The sequence below is a fragment of the Furipterus horrens genome, unplaced genomic scaffold (genome assembly GCF_987537825.1).
Source record: "Furipterus horrens unplaced genomic scaffold, mFurHor1.1.pri manual_scaffold_1, whole genome shotgun sequence".
Classification (NCBI taxonomy): Eukaryota; Metazoa; Chordata; class Mammalia; order Chiroptera; family Furipteridae; genus Furipterus; species Furipterus horrens.
The window spans coordinates 134,045,475-134,068,251 of NW_028327171.1; the positions used below are offsets into that span (position 1 = coordinate 134,045,475).

At 36.5% G+C, this 22,777-nt stretch overlaps 1 protein-coding gene across 1 annotated transcript in view; it reads left to right on the top strand.

The window, feature by feature from the left end:
• The window catches only part of THSD7B (thrombospondin type 1 domain containing 7B), an 824,502-nt gene that overhangs the window by 380,590 nt on the left and 421,135 nt on the right, over nucleotides 1-22,777 (top strand). Inside the window, exons 7-8 of the mRNA XM_090267231.1 lie at nucleotides 14,398-14,589; nucleotides 16,252-16,486. Coding sequence (XP_090123357.1) covers nucleotides 14,398-14,589; nucleotides 16,252-16,486 — 427 coding nt within the window. The remainder of the gene's footprint in view (nucleotides 1-14,397; nucleotides 14,590-16,251; nucleotides 16,487-22,777) is intronic.

Here is a 22,777-nt window from a genome sequence, read left to right on the forward strand (position 1 = left end):
TAAATTAACATGTGTGTTCTGTTTTCATAAGACATAAGCCTATGATCTCATTACCTGAGTGATTATCTGTACCTATAGGCCTCATTTAATCCTGTCTGCATCACTGCCTCCTGAGACTCAACGGTTTGGCTGAACTAAGTGCTGGGTTGGTTAAGTATGGGGTGGTCTGTGGGCTTCACTTTAAAACTGGTTTCTCTTTTCTATCCTAATGACTTGGACAGAAATGACCCAGAGGTCTGAGAGGGGGGAAACCTAAAATATTCCCCTCAGCCCAAACTTAGTGGGCAAAAGTGTTTTGGACAGGTGTGCGTGCCTTGAACACCTTCCTCCAAAGAAGCCTTTTTTTTCCCTAATGTGGGACATTGAAAAATTGAAAAATTAATCCCTTCTCTGGCTGGTGTGGCTTAGTGTATTGAGCGCTGGACTTTGAACCAAAGTGTTGCCAGTTCGATTCCCAGTCAGGGCACATGCCTGAGTTGCAAGCTAGGTCTCCAGTTGGGGGTGTGTGAGAGGCAACCATACACTGATGTTTCGTTCCCTTTCTTTATCCCTCCTTTCCCCTCTCTCTAAAAATAAATAAAATATATATATATTTTTTTTCATATAGTACATTACAATTTTTATTTTTCAAGTCAGCAAATACCTAGATCCAGTTACAAAGCTAAGCACATCGGAGGAGATAAAATATTTGCTCTTCATTTTAAGTTTACAATTTATATACTTCTGTCACTCTTCAGAGTCGACAGGGAGTAGTGCTTGGATTAGCTCATTTGATACTGATAACAAACCCGGTCAGAATTTCTTATGTGCCTGGCCCCGACTGTCAAGGGTCATGCCCACAGCACAGGGGGATTGGCTAGAAATCTTTTTTTTTTTTTTTTAAGTATATTTTATTGATTATGCTGTTACAGTAGTTCCAATTTTTTCCCCTTTACTCCCCTCCACCCAGTATCTCCCTCCCCCAGCATCCCCCCCCAAGTCCATACCCATGGTTCGTAAAAAATAACTATCCCTCCCTCTCAGATATTAAGACCCTTTGTAATCTTGTAAAGGACAATGGGCGAAGGTCTCAAGCTCCTCTAGCTGCTTCAAGCTGGACATGGTCGTCGTCCTACCTACCCTTGGGTCCAGAAATCCCTAATAAGAGTGGGGGTGTGGAGGGGAGGGTGGCCTTCCCACATGGGGAAGGATCATGCAGACTCCAGGTCAGTTGGCTGTCTCCGGACAACGGCGTGCTTGGTTTAGCAGGCTGGCATCCTTGTTGTGTTCTGGGGGCAACAGATTTGGCAAAAAGGGTTAAAAAGCATCATTCAATCCATAACTACTAGGTGGCAAAAGGCAGGGATTAATTTTTCAATGTTCCACATTAGGAGAAAAAAAAAAAAAAAAAAAGGGCTTCTTTGGAGGAAGGTGTGCTAGGCACATCTCTCCTGTCCAAAACCCTTTTGCCCATTTTATTTAGTTTGGGCTGAGGGAAATAGTTTATGTTTCCCCCCTCTCAGACCTCTGGGCCCTTTCTGTCCAAGCCATTAGGATAGAAAAGAGAATTCAGTTTTAAAGTGAAGCCCACAGACCACCCCATTCTTCACCAACTCAGCCATTTAGTTCAGCCAAACTGTTGAGTCTCCGGAGGCAGCGCTGCAGAGAGGATTAAGTGAGGCTTATGCGTACAGACAATCACTCAGGTAATGCGGTCATAGGCTTATGCCCTTTGAAAACAGAAAACACATGTTAATTTATGTAACATAACCAACAAAAAAGTCTCTAAATCTGTAAGACTGTCTTATTGGGAAGACATACAGTTGCAAGGCACTTGACATTCTACTTGCCTGCAACTTGAATCTCTTTGGTGATATCACAGATATGGTTTAATTTTCAAGTGAAACCATTTTTTAAATGAGAAGAAACTTTTAAGACGGTTAGCTGCCCTACTTTACAGTCTGCCACTGATCATTGTGATTTTCCTTGAATACTGATTTTTCTCCCTAAGATTACTCTCCTTGTCTTTAAAGGGACTACATTAAGTCCATTTTTAATTTATCCTGTTCATTTGCATAAGCATAACAAGAGCAGCAAATGATCACTTATGATCTTTAGTTCTGTTTTGCTGGAACTTACCCAAGGAACATTTAGGGTGGCCCTCAGTCTGCTCTTCAGTGCACAGAAGCTGGGCCACATACCTGGCATTCATCCTTGCCTGTACACACCTGTCCTTTCCAAGTCTTTCTGGTTTTCCATTGTGCCTTAAGGTCCCTTCTAGCCATCTTTCAGGAAAACAACCTTCGTTCCTTCCCTGGAGAGATTGCTGTGGACCGCACAACCAACCATGGCAGCAGGCCTTTTATTTCGCGGGCTTTTATTACCTTTGAAAGTCATTCCCAGTTCCTTAGGGCTTTTTGGTAACAACATGAGCCCAAGCATGTCTCCTTTAGGCTTGACATTCCAGTCAAAGGCTTGTTCAGAAAAAGGAACCTCTATTAACAACTGGTCTTATTAGGTCTATGCAAAGAAACTTAAGTCATTACTTACTTGTTTAGAATGCCAAACTCTGGAGAGATCAAATAGGGAGAAAAATATACAACGTGAAGGAAAATCTTTGTCCTAATATTCACTGAACTGGCATTTCCATTCTTCATATTTTCATTTTCCCCCACTAAAAAAAATTTTTTTGTTTGTTTTTCCATTACAGTTGTCTCACTTTTTTTTTTTTTCCCCTCTTGCTTCCCTGTATCCTGCCCCTCCCTTCCCCCACATTCAGTCCCCACTCAGTTGCCCATGTCTGTGGGTCATTTATACATGTTCTTTGATTTTACACTTCCCCTTCTTACCCCCTTTTCTCCCTCCCACCTCCCCCCTTGTTACTGTTAGTCTACTCCTTGTTTACATACCTCTGGTTCAATTTTGCTCATTTGTTTGTGTTGTTCATTAGTTTCCTGTAATAGGTGACAGCATAACGTATTTTTCTTTCGTTGCCTGGCTTATTTCGCTAAGCATAATTCTCTCTAGTTCCATCCATGTTGTTGCAAATGGTAGAAGTTCCTTCTTTCTTTCTGCTACATAGAACTCCATTGTGTAAATGTACCACAGTTTTTTGATCCACTCATCTACAGATGGGCATTTAGGTTGTTTCCAGCACTTGGCTATTGTAAATAGTGCTGCTATGAACATTGGAGTGCATAGGTTCTTTTGAATTGGTGTTTCAGGATTTTTCGGATATAATCCCAGTAATGGAATTGCTGGTTCAAAAGGCAGTTCCATTTTTAGTTTTTTGAGGAAATTCCAAACTGTTTTCCATAGTGGCTGCACCAGTCTGCATTCCCACCAGCAATGCACCAGGGTTCCCGTTTCTCCGCATCCTCTCCAGCACAAGTTGTTTGTTGATTTGTTGATTATGGCCATTCTGACTGGTGTGAGGTGGTATCTCATTGTGGTTTTTATTTGCATCTCTCTGATGGCTAGTGATGTTGAGCATATTTTCATATGTCTATGGGCCCTCTGTATGTCTTCTTTGGAGAAGTGTTTGTTCAGGTCCTTTGCCCATTTTTTAATTGGGTTGTCTGTCTTCTTGGTGTTGAGTCGTATGAGTTCTTTATATATTTTGGAGATCAATCCCTTGTCTGAGATGTCATTGGCGAATATATTTTCCCATATGGTTGGTTTCCTTTTCATCTTGCTGATGTTTTCTTTAGCTGAGCAGAAACTTTTTAGTTTGATGTAGTCCCATTTGTTTATTCTTTCCTTTATTTCCCTTGCCTTAGGAGATATATCAGTGAAAATGTTGCTACGTGGGATATCTGAAATTTTCCTGCCTATTTTTTCCTCTAGGACTTTTATGGTATCACGGCTTACATTTAAGTCTTTGATCCATTTTGAGTTTATTCTGGTGTATGGTGTAAGTTGGTGGTCTAGTTTCATTTTTTTGCATGTCCCTGTCCAGTTCTCCCAACACCATTTGTTGAAGAGGCTTAAAATATTTTTTAAAAAAAGAAAAATTAATCCCTGCCTTTTGTCATCTAGTGGTTATGCATTAAATTATGCCTTTTAACCCTGTTGCCAAATCTGTTGCCCCCAGAATACAACAAGTATGCCAGCCTGTTAAACTGAGCATGATGGCAAATAAGCACATGAAAAGATTTGTTCAACATCCTTAGTCTTTACAAATATGTAAGGGAAAATTACAATGTAATACCACTATACATCTATAAGAATCATAAAAACTAAACAGCAAAAAAGTGGTCATTCTATGTGCAGATAAAGATGCAGAGCAGCTAAAACTCTCATATATTGTCTAAGGGATTTTCCTCTTTGGAAAATAGTCTGGTAGGTTCTTATTTTTTTATGATAAAAAATTATCTATCTATTCATTTGAAATATAGTTGAATACATTTTTTTAGTTTAAAGTGTACAACATTGCAATTCAACATTTATATACCTTACAAAGTCATCATCACAGTAAGTCAGATAATGATCTACTAGTGTATAAAATTCTTACAGTATCATTGACTGTATTTCCTATGCTGTGCATTACATTCACTTGACTTTTTACTTCATAACCAGAAGTTTGTAGCTCTTAATTCCCTAAACCTGTTTTGCCCCTCACACCATCCTCCTTCCTACTGGCAACCATCATTTTGTTCACTGTGTCTGAGTCTGTTTCTGTTTTGCTTTTTTAAGATTTTAAGTACAAGTGAAATCATATGGTGTTTGTCTTTGTCTGATTTATTTCACTTAGCATAATACCTTTAGCTCCATTCATGTTGTCCCAATGGCAAGATTTCATTCTTTATTATGGTTGAGTAATATTCCATTGTATATGTGTATGTGTATAGCTATATCTTGGCTATTGAAAATAGTGCTGCAATGAACATATCTTTTTGAATTAGTATTTTTTATTTCTTTGGATAAATACCAAGAAGTAGAATTTTGGATTGTATGATAGTTCTATTTAAAAAAAAAACTTTTTATATATTGATTTTTGAGAGAAAGAGTGAGAGAATGAGAGAGGGAGAGAATGAGAGAGGGAAAGAGACAGACAGAGAGAAATATTTGTTGTTTCACTTGTTTATTCATTCACTGGTTGTTTCTTGTATGTGACCTGACCAGTGATTTAACCTGCAACCTTTGTGCAGGACAATGCTCTAACCAACTGAGCTACTTGGCTAGGGAAGATAGTTCTATTTTTAATTTTTTGCACAACTTTCAGTGTGGCTGTGCCAATTTACATTCCCACCATCATTGCATAAGGGTTCCCATTTCTCCATATACATAACAACACTTGTTATTTGTTGTCCTTTTGATAATAATCATTCTGACAGATATGATAGTAGTTTGCTTTTTTTAAAATAAAATCTACACATATATGATCCAGCAATAACGCTCCTAATTATGTATCCAAAATAAGTAAAAACTTACATTCACCAAAAAATTTTATTCATAATTATGAAAATGTGGAAAATCTTAATATTCTTCAGCAAGTGTCTAGATAAACAAAATGTGATACATCCATATAATGAAATTCTACTCAGCAGCAAAAAGGAATGAATTCTTGACACATGCACCAATATGCATGCACCTCAAATGCACTTTTCTACAAAGGCTACATGCTAAATAATTCCTTTTTTTTTTACATTCTGAGGAAAAAAATGAAAACTATAGGGACAGAAAACAGATTAGTGGTTTCTTGGCATTAGGATTGGGAAAATGGGTTGACTCCAAAGGAGCAGAACAAGGAAATTTTTATGGTGACAGAACCGTTCTGTATTATGATTTTGGTAGTGGATATAAGATTCAATGTGTTGCTAAAACCCATAGAACTATACAACACAAAGAGTGTATTTTATTGTGTTGTAAATTTAAAAATTTTGACAAATAAAAATAATAAATAATTAAAAAAATTGTCAACATTTTTGTGTAAGAACTTCAATAAAGTTCATATCACTTGAAGCCCTTGACTTTGTCTTTCCATTTCTAGAAATGTGATCTTAGGAAAGCAATCAATAATATGGTCCAGATTTTTTTTTGCAATATTACTTATCACAGAAAGATTAAAAACATCTTAATTGCACAATTATAGTAGGTAGTTGAATAAATTAAGATATATTTCCCATATTTAGGCATTGAAATATGTTTCTGAAGGATAATTTCAGAGAGAAATGATCATTCTTTACTGATATCTGATAAGTTTTCTCTGTTGATTCATTCAGTTTAACTTTAAAATATTGATTTCCAAATATTTGAAAACTTCTAGACAACTTGAAGTACTTTATATACATGTTTAAATCCTTTTCTGAATAGCCAGATAGCTAGATATACACACATATATAAACGCTTATATAAAAATACATAGATGAAATGAGTAATATTATTTCTAACTTTATAATCATTTCAATTCCTTTTTTATTTTTCAAGTTAAGACAAATGAGATGACAATAGAACTAGTATCTTTCACACAAATCATTTGGAATGTCCTTCATTCCCATTTTCACCAGTAATAAAAAACACATCATATATAAATGGTGCTTTGTAATATCTGAAGTATTATTTTACATTAGCCTCTGATTTATTACCAGACTCGGTGACAGAATGAGGGATGCTGGAATGCTAGTAGTGGCCCTCCCTTCACTTAGGCAGACATCTGATGCCTAAGGCTTGACAGTATTGCAGGGTCAAATTTTAGTAGCTGTTAAAGTCAGAACACCAATCCAGATGTTATAATTCCTCATCAAATATTCTGTTCATTATAATGTACTGTTTTTTTATGTTTCTTTTTTAAGTATATTTTATTGATTATATTGTTACAATAGGTCCAATTTTTTCCCCTTTGCTCCCCTCTGCACAGCATCCCCCCTCCCCCAACAATCCCCCCGCTCCAGTCCATGCCCATGGGTCGTACATACAAGCTCTCCTGCCTCACCCTTTCATATATTCTTCTTCTTCTTTTTTTAAAAATAATTAATTATTTTAACAATAAAAAATAACAATCCCTCCCTCTCAGACTTAAGACCCTTTATAATCTTATAAAGGACAATGGGCGAAGGTCTCGAGCTTCTCTAGCTGCTTCAAGCTGGACATGGTCATCGTCCTACATACCCTTCGATCCAGAAATCCCTAATAAGAGTGGAGGTGTGGAGGGGAGGGTGGCCTTCCCATATGGGGAAGGATTGTGCAGACTCCAGGTCAGCTGGCTGTCCCCGGACAATGGCATGCTTCATTTAACAGGCTGGTATTCTTGTTGTATTCTGGAATGTACTGTTTATTTCTTCCAAGAGTTTTCCTTTTGAAGAGTATGCCCTGTATTACAAAGGTCACTTATTCCATTATTGTCATCATGGATTCATCTTTATAAAATTGTCCAGCCTCTGTATTAAATTCCCAGAAGAAACAGAGTTTATACACTAAGAAAATGTCTTCAGATTGTGTTTTGAAATATATCAGCATGGTGTTTTTTCTTTCATGTCCATTTCTGTGTCTTCTTAGACAGGACCTCTGCTCCTTTGTTGATTTCTGAGCTTTTTTGTGTGTGTGTCCAGAAGTTAGGATTATTCCTTGAATGCAAATGAAGAGAGCAAGTCATTGTTCAAGAATGGATTCTTGAAACTTAATTAAGATAATAATCCTAAAAACCAGTTGTCCATTTGCATGAGTTAGACATAGGGAAGAAAAGTGTTATGCCAATTTCAAATAGCTCTCTTCAGATATCAGAATAGGAGGAAAAGTACTCATGATGGTTTTTATATAATCCAAGATCCTACATTGGCCAGTTTTCTGGGTCAGAAAGATGGCGCCTAGTGAGAATATGGAAAAGAGGTCCATGAATTAGGGTCCCTGCTTCTCTCTCATTCTGTAAATGAAATGTTTGGCTGAAGAAATGAAAACTATGGACATTTCAGATAAGTTAAAGGGAAAGCAAAGCAGAGAGGCCAGTGCCTCATTCCCTTGTTTGGGACTTCAGGAAGGGACTCAGTGCACACAGGGTTTCTCACTCTGCAACATAAAGGGACAGGCTTCAATAGTGAGACACTAGTATGCTGTCTTTAGGCACAGAGTGTGTCTGAGCTAACTTCTACCCACCCTTTCAACCTGCTCTTCTTGGCCTAATTATCACATGGTAGTGATCCTGAAATCCCTGAATACAGGCCCCATTGTGAAATGTGGAAGTGTAGATAGCCACAGGAAATAGGAAATAGCTTGGAGTCAGGTCTAGACATTGTTGTTCTGGGTAGGTTCTATGTGATCAACTATTAGCTGCTGTTATTATATTACTGTGTGCTGAGGATCTCGAAATAGCTACTCAGTTATACAGGCTTTTCAACCGTATCTCACAAGCCATGTAGATCAAATTTCAGCTAACTCCTGACCTCTGGAACCATGTTTAATTAGGAAAGATTGTTTTCTTGTTTTAGTTGTTATTATTTCCTACGTACTATTTTTTTTTAACATTTGTTTAAAGTTTTCCTTCATGTTCATTTTAGTATTTGCTTTTATACTCTCCATTTTTAATCAGTGTTTCCCTTTGTGAATATCTTTACCTGATTATTATATTATTTAATCATACATCGTACTGTTGCTGAATGTCCCTATTTTCGTCTTTCTATTTGGTCTTGCAGTCTGCCTTATTCTTCCATCTCTCCATTTTGAGATCTTCTTCATTTGCATATCTATTTTATTCTATTTTTGAAAGGTATTGTCCTTTTCTGCCCCATCCCATGATGCATTTCCCAGATAATCAAGGTGCCCACTCCTTTTGACTTACCTTTTTCAATACTAAATTTACTGAGAAATTGACAATGAATTGTAGAAAATCCCTTCTTTATGGTTTGGCATCAGCTAAAAGTAATATAATGGGAATGATACATGTGAGATTTGAACCAGAAAACAATACATCATAATGGAAAAAAATATAACTGTGAGAGCTAACAGCTTTTCCAGTTCCACCTCAGACACTTATGAGCTACATAACTTTGAGCAAGGTTTTTTGACCTATCCATAATAGTAATATGGATATTCATTAAACCATTACATGTAGTAGGGTATAGCCCACTCTTACCCAGTTACCAGATATTCATGTTATGTTAGGGCAGCTGTTTTTTTGTTATTATGACTGTGATAATACTTAACATTGGGTTTCTTTATTTGACTTATTATATGTGTAAACTACATAGCCAGATAAGCATCATATTGTGAAATTAACAAGCAGAAATATTCATTGCAATACCGGCATTGCATTGTTGCACATAGAGAGCTTCTGTTTAGCCCTTAGCTTTGTTTCATGTTATATTGGTTTGCAATATAAACATTTCCTTAGATGATTAGGGTCTTAGTCCAGCAGTGGCCACAGGCTACTTATCTGTAAGGAAATACATTTAAATTTTAAAAATGGAATTAAGTACATAGGAATTCTAATAAATTTGCTATGTACTATCTGTTGACATCTTACTCAGCTGTCAACAAGCATTTAATCAACATTTATTGCCATTCTTTTCTGAGATTTAAATAGGACATAAAATTTTATGACAGGTATAATATTTTCAATAACTTTATTTTCATTGATGGTATAATAGTTTCTAAGAGGAAATATCCATAAAATACCAAGAGTGCATTATTTTTGGAAGAATATAGTAATTTGAACTTTGTATAATGACAAAACGTTGGTGTATTTTTCAAATCATACTGTAGATTTGTGGCTATTTGGGCTTCTCTTTCTTTTTTCTCTGTATTTTTTTTCATTTTGGACACCTATAGTCTAGGTTAGAAAACTAAGAATTATACTTGTTTCTTCTATGTTATAAAAGGTAGATAGTAGTTCATAATATTAAATTCTAGTTCTTTAAAAGTCACAAAAGAACAAATGCCACATAATATACGATATAGCATATGTATGGTTTAAACATTAACTCGATGTAGAAAGCCCAAACTATGGGAGTTGTACTAGTGGTAAATTTACACAATTGCTTGACCAGTAACCATAGAATATTTACCATTAGGTACTTATATTAAAGTAATATATATGCATTTGAACTGGGAAAATATTTAGGGAATCTTAAGTATATTGATATGCTCAAGAATCTTTCTCTCATGTAAGTACTTTTGCTTTTATACAGGGATGGTCAGGCATGAGCACAGGAGTTTAAACTATGGTCAAGACCTAGTCATCTGGCCATTTATGACATGGTTCCCAGAAACTCAAACAAATAAAAATTAGTGATGAATATAATCATGTAATTTCACCCTAGATACATCCCAAAATTTTGAAAACAGGTACTCAAACATGTACATGTATAAATGTGTTCATGGCAACATTATTCATAGTAGCAAAAAATATCTATCAACAGATAAATGGGCAAGAATAATTGTATATTGTGGTATACACATATAATGGAATATTATTGTATCATAAAATGCAATAAAGTAGTGATATATTCTGTAACATAGATGAATCTCTAAAATATGCTTAGCAAAAGAAGCCACCATAAAACATCACAAATTGTGATGAAATATTCAGAATAATTTAATCCATAGACACAGAACATAAATTGGTTGCCAAGGAGTGAAGAGTGGGTAATGGGGAGAAAGTGCATAATAGGTAAAGGGTTTTACTTTAGAGCAATGAAAATGTTTTGCAGCTATATGGAGGTGGTAGTTGCATGACATTGTGATTTACTAAATGCCACTGAAGCGTTCACTCTCAAATGGTTCATTTTGTGTAATGTAGATTCAACATATGATATTATTTTTAAAAAATTACTGAGTGACAAGGTTGAAGCAGCATCATATTTCATATTCTCAGAATCACAACTGGTTTAAATAAGTCTAATCCATGAAGAGAGAATGTAGAGTTTGTCTTTATTGATCCCAGAGAGGCTTATGAGGGCTGCAAGTAATTTTTATAGTTTTCTTGAAAGACAAATTCAATGGTCCTCCTAAATATATTCTATTTTATTATGATATTAGGTTATCACTGCTAGTGAAAATGATTTTTAATGGCCATATTTCTGTGCCATGTGCTATTTCATTTTCCATGCTTGCCTGAGATTTCAGTTGTTCTCATTGATCCATCCAAGAAAATGAAAACAGGAGAATAAATGCTCTTTTTGGAGGTGGGTTCTCTCTGTGAAATGGGAAAATAATTATACCAATGTAGATGGGGAGGTGAGGTAGTTCAGGTACAAATGCTTTATTTTTGGCTTGTAAATCATTTAGACTAGCTGGTCATATAAATAAAATAATATAGAATATTATAAATAGTTTCTATGTGTGTGTGAACCAGCCTGTGAAGCTATTGGTAGTTACTTATACACAGGTATGAACGGAATAGCAAGGGCTTTCCATGGCTGTGGCATAAATATGTAGATTTTTCAGATGAATAAGGCCATTGGGTTTTTGTACTGTACATCTTTGCAAAGGAGATTTTTTAAGATTCCTATATATTGAGAGTCCTCTATGTGTTGGAAACTTTGCTATATATGTTGCATAAGTGGTTTATAACCCTTAGAATATCCCTGAAAGGTAAACAGTATTTCATTATCACAGATGAGCTATCTGAGGTTCAAAGATGTTAAATGATATACTCATGAGGATAGGTAGTGCTGAGATCAACCTTCAGATACCTAATTGTATCAGACTGAATGCCTTGTCACTAGGATCCCATTGTGCAACTGTTTTTATAAATACGATTTTATATAAAACAGCTCACACATATTTCAGACTATGCTTATGACTATTAGTTTGGCTCCCTTAAAGAAAGGCTCTTCTCTTTACTCACATTTCTAAATTAGCCTATATAAACAAGCTATCACAGTGTTGGTGGAGCATTGAGATTTAGCTTCACTGAGGAAATATGTGTATCAGTTTATATGAAAGCTTAAGCTGAAAAAGCATGTGGGCACCCAAAGTGAATAATAAGAATGCTGAATGATGTCTAGGGAGGGTGTTAAATCTGGGTCATGGGAAACCTCAGCAACTGGGGAATTAAGGAAGGAAGACACATAAAGCAACTTGTGTGTCAGTCTAAGTCACCCAGAGTTGGATGTCCAATAAATCAGCCAACATGGATATTCTCTTTTCCTTAGGCAGCTTTGGTATTAACTGTCTTCCAAATACCTTGTATTTTTCTACCATTATCCCTTCGTTGACACTTTGTTGCCTGAAATACCCGCCCTCATTGCCACTAATCCTTAATCTTTCTCTTTCTCCATGTTGAAAGCCTTCCACTGTCATGCTAAACCCCCAGAGGGCCACCTTTTTTTTGAAGTGCTATAGTGTTCTCTCTGTGAAATACACATTTGCAGCTTGGCATTTACTTTTGGAGATGGTTTTAGTCTCATATGTTTATAGCTCATCTCTGTTATTAACTATGAGTTCTAATGGGGTATATAACAGTTATTTTCACTTACTTAAATACCATCATATGCCATGGACATACTACATGCTCATCAAATAGTTGATAATTGTAAAACTCTTGAAGGCAGAGTTGTCTCAAAACATACTCATAAAAATACCATTTCTGCGATGGATGCTCCTCAAAGAAGGATGGCCATTGGTCAAATATGGTTGAAAACACTACATACCATTTCCACCCTAGGAAATTTACACTAGACATTGGCATTTTCAAAACTCTGAAAAGTTCCTTTGGAATAAGGCCTTTTTACTAATTTAACCCAATACTTCTCAGGCCTTCTCATTTTTTATCGTTTATTCTTCAAAATGTTCTTTGTAAGACACCACTTTAAAGTGTTTTGTATACAAATAATGCTAATAATAATCACAAATGTGATAATTGAATATTTATTAGATGTAATTTGGGTGCATTGTTTGGCCTGCCTCCCTCTGTATTTGGAAAAGCGCTACCCATAGCTACAACAGTGCATTAGTGTGTGTGCGTGTGTGCGTATATACATAGCACACAATGTGGACTCAACCTGAAAATAGATTGAGACTAAAAAGAGAATGATTGGAACTAATCTTTCAGCTTGAGGAACTGCTAGAATATTTTATTACTTCTCATAATATGCTTGAAAAGTTTTATTTTTACCTCAAGGGCAATGAGCCTGGCCTCATTTACAAATATGAATGCAAATATCAGCAGTGCACTCTCTTCTCCAGGCAGTCTTACTTACTGTCAGGTTGTTTTATTTACTTCCTCAGAAAAGGAATATCCATCTCCTTGGAATTAGACACAGCATGGTTAATGGGGAAAGCAGTTTTGGAGTGAGAAAGTTTTAAATTGCTTCTCAGTTCAGGCCTGTGTGACCCTGACCAAGTTTTCTTTCCAGAGCCACTGACTCCTTGTCTCTAAAACAAGATGGCTACACCTGCCTCAGGAGTTTCCTATGATGACAGTGCCTAGCACAAAGGAGACACTGTATAAATATTAATCCCCTTCACAGTTCTTTTTATGTCAGATTATGACAAGAGCATTCCACAGGGACGAAGTAACACAAAGCCTCTCTCCTAGAGTTGCCATTCCATATTTTATGTTGTTACTTCGGACACTGAATGCTATCACTGTTGTCTGTGTCTTCTGTTTTTATGGGGCACCTGTGAATAGGGGATGGGGAGAATAAGAAATGTTGAATTATTACCTATAAAGAAGAATACTTAATTCTAAATAGGGATAAAATAACCTAAAAGAAGGTTTAAAAAATTATGGTAATCATTTGAGATATGGAATAGTAACTTAGAAATGATTCCCTTAGTCCTAACACCTGTTAATTTTAAATATATATACATAATTTATTAGCTCATAAACGAGGAATAGTAAATGCATTAGGAAGAATTTTGGACTGGTTTTCAACTTTTGTTTCAACATATTATATAATTTAGCCATGGATCCATTTTCATTGTGGTTTTGGATTATTTGGTACTATGAACAAATTGAATAAAATAATAATGGTGTGATAATCTTGCTTAAGTTACATATTTGGAGGAAAAGCACATATCAGAAAACTAGATTGATGAAATTCTTTTTTATAGGGTGGAATAGAATGCTCAACATAAATTATGCTTTTTCAGACCAACAGGTTATTCTGACCCCCATTTTCAGAAAAATATATACTTGTTAGATATGGTTGTCAATAATGCTTCTGTCATGTCTGTGTCCAGCCATCCTGGCTAAATTGTTGCTGGAAGAATCCCATTTTGTTCCTGTGAAAGATGACAAGGGCCAGTTTTGCTGTGATATCTACTTTTAAATGCCAAATGGTCTTCTGGCAGTTTTTCTTGACACAAATATTATGAATGGCTGAAGAAACCATAATTTTTTGCACTTTAATGGTTTAGACACCAGGTGAAGTACTCTAAGCTAAACTGAAGTAATAGGGGAAAAAATTAACCTAAGGTTCCTTGGACTGGCCTTGCTTGTGTGTTAACCAACACCTGTCTTGATCTGGTTGGTTACAGGAGAAGATGTGCCAGGAAATCTCTGCTCAGCATCTTCTCCTCCTGAATGGATAGCTTGTGAAATTCCCTGCAGGATGGATTGTGTGGTGAGCGAGTGGACAGAGTGGTCATCTTGCTCCCAGTCTTGTTCAAATAAAAACTCAGATGGGAAACAATCCAGGTCAAGGACTATCCTGGCATTGTCTGGAGAAGGTGAGTACTAAGTAAAATTTTCAATGAAGTCAATTGCCCAATTATTGTTTTTTAATAGGTAATGTGAAAAATCATATGGTGGAAGTAGCCACTTAGAGGTAATATCCGTATTTCTTGAATCCAAATCATTGTGTGCCTTTTCTCTTTAATTCTCAAGTTTATCTGTGCTGGGTTCCAGAATTTACAAGAACTTTTTTAGTCCATTCTATGTTATTTTTAATTATACTTTTTTAGGGAAAAAAACAAAGTTTGGTTGATACACATCCAGCTTCAGATAGCTCATGCAGTTAGGATCTTAATTGGAAAATGTTTGGTAAAAAGAGTTCCAAATTAGGATTTAAGAGACATGGCTTTTTAACTGGAAACTGCTGATATTGGCAAGCTACCTGATCCCTGGGTCCTGACTTTTTATTATGTCATGCTGCCATGTAGTGAAAGGGAAAAGAATGAAGGCTAAACAATGGCTTGAAATAAGCTAAAATGTGCAATGGAAATGGAAATGGATGGCATCAGGAAAAAATTAGAGAAGCAGCTGTTCCAACCATTTATAGCAATGGTCTCCGTCTCCAGACAAAATGCATCATTTCTCTGAGGCCCTCCCTTGGCTTTGTCTGCCTACAGCTCAGTTGGAACAGCAAAGCAGTGTGGCCATAGGCTGCAAGGAGCTCCTTTTTAAATAAGATTCTGTTCTGTGATCCCAAGAAAGGGAGCCAGGGTCAGGATGAATGGAAAATTTTTATATTCTTAACATGTAGTTGCTTCCCCTTCTTGTCTTTTATATTTTTGGAAGGAGGGGGGGAAAGTGTATAGTATTTACTGGGTAAAAATTAACAAGAATAGCAAAACCAAAGTCACAAAATCTTGAGCATTTGGCCCACTGAATAAAACATTATAGTGTGGAATAACAGGGAAAAAAACAATATTTTAGACAAATACTAGTATTTACATGAATATAAAAATGTGAAAGAAAAGACAGTAATGAACTTTGATTGTCTCACTCACCCAAGACTGTAAGGATCCACATCTGTCTGGTCTCCCAGTCAGTGGATAACACATTGTCAGATATCATTTTAGGGTTTAAGACTGGGCTTTCTCTTGCCAAACTTTAACAGAGACTTCTTGATTTCTCACATTGCAGTAAAATGCACTGCATGATGGAGGATGGGTGTCTTAAAATTGTACTCTGATAAAAATAATGATCTCTTAGGAAAGAGAGACCATATAGAGGCATTGTATGTGTGTGTGTGTGTGTGTGTGTGTGTGTGTCTGATCTAACATTAATTCGAGGTCATGGGCTATTTAACTAATTTATGTAGGCATAGTAATACTAAAGTAAATTATTTTGGATTTTATCTGAGAGATACATGGCTCAGAGGTGGGCAGTAGAATCAGTTATTTTTAAAAAAATGTAATTGACATGTACTGCTTCCTGTTCTATAGAGACTGGCTCAATGTATTATCCTCAGAGTGTTATTCACGACACAAAAACCATGGTCTTACAGTAGGAAAAAGGGTGCAGTGACTCAGGCCTTTGGAAAGCTGTGTAAAACAGGCTGTTTTTCTAGACCATAAAAGTAGTAAAAACAATAAATATAAGAACAACAATAACAACAGCAACATGTTAATAAAAATAGTAACAGCTTTTTATTTTTATTTTTGCAGGTGGAAAACCATGCCCCCCTAGTCAGGCCCTCCAAGAATATCGCTCATGCAATGACCATTCCTGTATGCAACTCTATTGGGAGACATCGCCTTGGGGCCCCTGTTTGGAAGACAAACTGGTTACTGCCCTCAATGCAACAATTGGGTGGAGTGGAGAAGCTACATGTGGTGTAGGCATTCAGACAAGGAAAGTCTTTTGTGTCAAGAGTCACATGGGACATGTGATGGCCAAAAGGTATTATCAACCATTTAGTGAAAGTGCATAGGATTTTTGCTAGTGGAGTAATTTTAGTCAAAAGCATTTTGCAAGCACTGAATATGTCTCAGTCTATGCTACAGTAATATATTTTTGTTTTGTTTTATTTGACTATTAAAAATTAAAAAATATGTCTTAACAAAAGTAGACACTTTACTAAGTTATAATATGTATATTAGTTAATGGTAACAGTAAATCAGATCCATAAATATGGAAACTGTTTAAGTAATCAAATTTTCTAGAGCCAATCTCAGTATTTTTTACTCTTTCTTAATCACATAAAGACTTAAGTCCACATGAAGTTCATAACCTATATGAACTTCGCCAGTTCCCTCGCCAGTGTGGCTTAGCTGGTTGTTGGTGGTAACAGAACCTGAAAGTTTGCGGGCTTGATTCCTGATCAGGGCACATGCCTAGGCTACGGATTCAGTTCCTGATCGGGGCACATACAAAAGGCAACCAATCAATGTTTCTCCCTTTTTCTTCCTCCCTCTCCTTCTCTCTAAAATCAATAACATGTCCTTGGGTGAGTATAAAAAAAATATATGGGGTTGTGTTATATTCTTACTTAGGTCCCATTGATTTTCTTCTGTAATGAGCAATACATCCATACAACCATTTTGAATAGACTAATTCATACCTTTAGCAGGTTTATAATCTCATGCACACTATACTCTGCACATGAAGATATAATTTTAAGAAAAGGAATAGGATATTTTGGACATGGAAATGAGGATATAGATATCAAAAAGGATCAGGAATAACTGAAAGTGATGTAGGAAAAAGAGTAATTAAGTGGAGAGCTCAGCTGTGGTCATGTCACCTCTAGACCAGATGAGGAGACATAACTCGATTCCTCGAGTTCATGTGGGAAGGCTCATGGAGAAAAAATATGTAAGGGACCATGTGGTATATAGAGACCGGGAAACTTGTCTCTCCATGGAGATTTTCAAGTGGACATGTTTGAACTAGTCCCCTTTTTGTGGCAAAACACCCCACCCAACCACAGGAGTGTTGGGTCACCAGGATGGGCTGGTGCAAACTAGGCAAGTTAGAGATGTTCCCAGAAATTTTCAAGATGGGAAAATGAAACTCTATCTTTTCTCTAGACCGGTTGCTCCAAGTATATGAATTGAGAATTGCCATAGCCATGGGTAGGCCTGGTGGAAAAAGCAGGAGGCAGAATGAAGCTGATGCTCAGAAAGAAGCAGAAATTCAAGCAGCACCAATCCTGGCAGCATTAAGCCCTGGTCGCATCCCCCCTGATTATACCCCTGCCTTTCCTGGAAACCTAGGTAATACATTTGCTCTTCTGCCTAATTCAAGCCAATTTGTATTGCTGCCGTGGGCAACTCAGACACCTGATTAATTTCATCTTGGATCACCATGATGACAGGCTCTGGGCCTGAGCCACACTGCCATGGAAACCACACTACTGCATGTAAGGAAAGTCACAGAAGCTCAGTTAAGGGAAATGAAGTGCTGATGACAGAAATAGTGCAGGCTGTCCAGATGCTGCTGGTGTTGGAGCATTTGATGAGCAGCTGGCTCTGCAAATGTAAGTGGAGGTAACTATGACTTAAAGTAAAGCACAGTCAGGAACACCTCACCTGTCTTTCCTTCTAATAGCAGCTTCCAAATGGCTAGGATGGGAGTTCTGCGTTGGAAGAACCCCAGACTTTAGCAGAGTGTCTAGCAGAAATTTAGGGTTCCATAAATATTTAGAATGTATGAATTAACTTGACCTATGTGTACGAAAGTAACAGGGTTTGCCAAGGATTGGACATGAATTACAGAAAACTGAGAGTAGATGTTTATTCTTTGCTTCAAAAATATGTTTTATGTATCACAATAAGTTTTGGCAAAGAACACTGCCATGAAGACTAATGAACAACAGATCATACATATGACCTTCAGATCTTATTACTCATAACTGTTATTTCTGTTTAGCATCCAGGACTACATTGCTTGTGATGTTTTTTGGAACATCAAATTATGTCAGTTATATGGTTTAACTTGCCTGGTATTGATAACAGCAAGTGGACTGATGGAGTCAGTGGAAGTTATAGCCAATCATGTACATTAATGTTTTCATATCACCTAGTTCAGGTGATTATCTAATTTCTGGGGTTATGGTAAAATCCTAAATGGCTTAAAAAGGTATTATATAAAAGAATTCCTTTTATCTTGTAAAGAATTTCAGCCTTGACAATGTTATTTTTATGATGTAAATGTTCAACTGCTTAGTAAAGGATGCATGAAATATTAGCTTTAATAACAAAAATAAATAGGTCCTAGACATAAGAGTAAGTCTTGCATGATATTGCAAATATATTGTTTATAGTGATGAGAAAATTTAACATACTTGAAGTCTGATATTCTACCTTTGGAAAAACAAAAGTCTTAGTTCTGAATCACAACAGGAAAAATCCACTTGATGGGAATGCAGTTTGTTTATTTCTTAGCAAAGGGGCAGTGAAATTGAGACTTATACTTACCAAATAAATTATCATCAACATTTAAAGGCTATTTGGACATGAAAAGTTAGATTATATGTTAATTCTCTATTGCCTCTTCTATCCTCATAATTACTTTGAATGACAGCTTTTTATTAGTCTGAGCACATCAGCTTACTCCACTGTTAATATTTTATGCCCCCAAAAATCACAGGACCAAAAGTTTGTAGTTTAAAACATAATTCACAAATGAATATGCATTTCTTTGAAAATTTACATAAGTGAGACTAACCTATTATTATTACAGCAAATAACCTTCAGTTTTTCTCAGTTTACCAATATAGAAAAGTGAATTGCACAGATGTTTTCCCTAACACACACAGACACACACACATACACACACACAGATATTACTAATCACTTTTTGCACTGTTAATGAGGCTGGAGACTTAACCTAATTTTAATTCTTACTGTATGTCTCCAAACAATTGTGCTAAACAAAAGGAGCCTCCATTGACTTTAGTGAGGTTAATTAAAATTCTTGAGGTTAATGAGATTAATTGAGCTAAGAAAATAATACCTACTGTCCAGTGAAGCACATTGTGAGATGGTGTGATTACCAGCAGTAGAAAATACTCGTTTCTCTGCCCTTTTAAAAACTATATATTTTTGTTCTTTTTCATGTGAAAGCCATTGCAATGGCCATTTGTCAAATCCTTGTGGTGGGGGTGGGGCAATCAAAAAAGGAAAGGAGAAGAAAATATCCTAAAAAATGAGTGGCCTTTAGGTAGAATGAAGGAAACATGTCTCCATGGGATGGATGGACTAACATAATGTATTTTATCTCAAAACTCACTGCACTGGGATGCACAGAACTCCTTGCAAGTTTTGCTTCCTTTGGTTGGTATTTTGTTTTCCATACAATTTCGTAGGTGAGAATGTTCCCATTGTGTGAGTAATAGAACTGATCATATCAGAAAATTAGGACTAGCTAGGGCACAACTGAAACAGATGTGAGAGCCTGTTGGTGTATTTTGGGGGGTTTGTTTGGTTTGTTTCACGATTCAATGTTTTTTTTTTTTTTTTCCAGCTTCATTGTAGAAAAATAATAATAAAGATTAAAAAAACACAACTCAGCGCATTCCAAAGATCCTGATAAGCGCACTCTTTGCCTTTAATGTATAAACACATGGCATTTTGAGATACAGGAATATAAATCTCCAGTTAAACATTTACTGTTTAAAAAGTTGTCAGGTTTGTCCCCTTTGCTGAGTGAGACGGGTCAGTTCCTGGGTAGGAGGACTGCTCAAGAAGATGGAGCACAGTGACTGTATCTTGATTATGGAGACAAGCTGAACAATGGCAGGTCTTTTTTAAATTAAATTTATTGGGGTGCCATTGGCTAATAGGATCATATAGGTTTCGAGTATACGTTTCTAGGACACATGGTGTGTATATCCCATTGTGCGTCCACCTTCCAAAGTCAAATCGTCTTCTGTCATCAAATATTTGGCCCCCTTTACCCTCTACTAACTACTCCGCAGCCCCTTCCCTCTGGAAACCACCACACTGTTTGTGTCTATGAGTTTCATTGTTATATTCTGAAATAATATGGTTTTTAGCTTTTTTCCTGACTGACTTGTTTTGCTTAGCATAATATTCTCAAGATCCATTTATGTTGCCACAAGGGGCAGTATTTCATCTCTTCTTGTCTGCATCTTGATTATGGAGAGAAACTGAAAAATGACAGGTCTTTGTAGCTCAATTTAATGCAATTCAGTACAACGTTTATAAGTAAATTTAGCCTACAGGGTGACCAAGGGACAATCGTAGAATACACCAGTGAAAGTCGAGGAAAATAATATGTGTTCGAATGAAATGCTTCCATCCTTTTATCAAGAACACTGCCAATCTAGGATCAGAGTGTTTGTTACATGAAAGTTGGAAGTGTAAGCATTAAAGGTTAGTGTATGTATTTTGCATGCACCCTGTGCACATTTGCGCACACACACAAAACAGCAGTACAAAGTTGTTAAAGCCTTGTTTTCAATCAGTGACAATAAAACCTTATAGTTTTAGAAGAGAAGGACACATAAGTTGCTAATGATTAAAGATAATATTTTTAAAGGCTATGGTAAACTTATGAATATTGGAAATGTAACGATCCTTGAAGCAGTAGACAATGTGTAAATAGAAAGGAAGAGGAAGTTGAATACTTGAAGAAAAGGCCGACCTTTCTGGCAGAAGAAATGAACAAAAAAGACAGTTTCACTGACAAGGGAATAGCCAGCTATCAGACCAGAAATCACTTTCCAGGAGAGCCCTCAGTTTGTGGCCTCTATAAAAGCAGTGTAACCTGAGCTTGACCTTTGCCACTGAGGGGATGATACCATTACTGTGTTACCCATTTGGTGGAAGAACACAGAGAGAAAGGGGGGCTGGCCATATTGTGCAAAGTGGACATTGGGCTCAGTGAGTATTGATTGTGAATGATGCTGAAAAAGTATTAAAAAAGTAGACGATATCAGTTCCCTAGAAAAATGAACACCTATTCCTAACTGAAGTAAACGAAGGCCCTGCAGTTAGCCACACTCTCCAGAAAGTCTAAAGCTAGCACAAGGATTTCTAAGCTCTTTTTTGAATGTATGAGTGAGTGTGTCCTGGGTGGGTATAGGGGTGGTGAGTATGTTCTGGGTGGGTGTGGGCCCTTCCCACCCCACTGTGCACACAGAAAGTCGGCTTTACTCAGGTTGCACTTTCATTTCCAGCAATAGCAGTTCAATTTAATTTTAGTAGATATCAGAGTATGAATAAAGGACTTGGGAATGATTTTAGTGTTTTTTGCTATTTCTACTAAAGCATGACATAAATTTTCCTTACAAGTGCTGCTTGTTTATATAATACTATGTCCTCAGAAGGGCATTCTAACAACACTCTTTTTTCTTTCTATTGTTATGTTCATTGAATTGAACTACTTGATAGGGTTTTGTGTGTCTTAAGCATGATTAATAATGCCATTAATAATTAATTGAGCAATTCTTTTTCTGTGAGTATATATACTTTCCATTTTCATCAAAGTATGATATGCTCCATAGTAGAACTAAAATAACGCATTTTATTTGCGGCTGATGACAAAAACTAATAATGGGAAGCAACTGGTCACCAACCATCTCCTACTCTGCTTAGTATCCCACACCCCAAATACAACCATTTCTTAATAGTTGCTGTGGTTTTCTTCCCCCATTTCCTTTACTCTGACTGGGTAAGTCTTCACATGGTTCACAAATATTAACACTATACAAGGAGATATATAATAATAACAACAGGAAGCCTTAACTCACCCCTGTTCTCATGAACCCCTTCCTTACCTCCTGCCCTGCCATTGGCTACTGCTTTATTAAGTTGCTTATCTATCCATTGTGTCTTTATGTCAATGCAAACCAGCCTGAGTATATAATGTTATCTGCCCTCCCTTTCTGAGGTTTAGCTCCTAATGCTACATGATATATTTTTTACATATCATTTATATATATTCATTTCTCAATTGAAAATGTGTGTTTATTGATTCCTCTCATGAAAGCAATGACTCTGGCCCATTTACACTAATTCCTCTCCTGAATGCCCCACATTGCTGACTTTCTTTCTTATTTTTTTATGTGTCTTTGGCTCTCTGATCCTCTGCCTTGTTAGATGAAGACATCCAAGCCTCCACTTTCTCCTCTTCCCCTCATATCTCTGGTCCTTTGCCCGCTGCATCTTCACCTTATGGTGGTGAGAATGATATGTACATTCATTTCTACAGCCCAATTCAGTA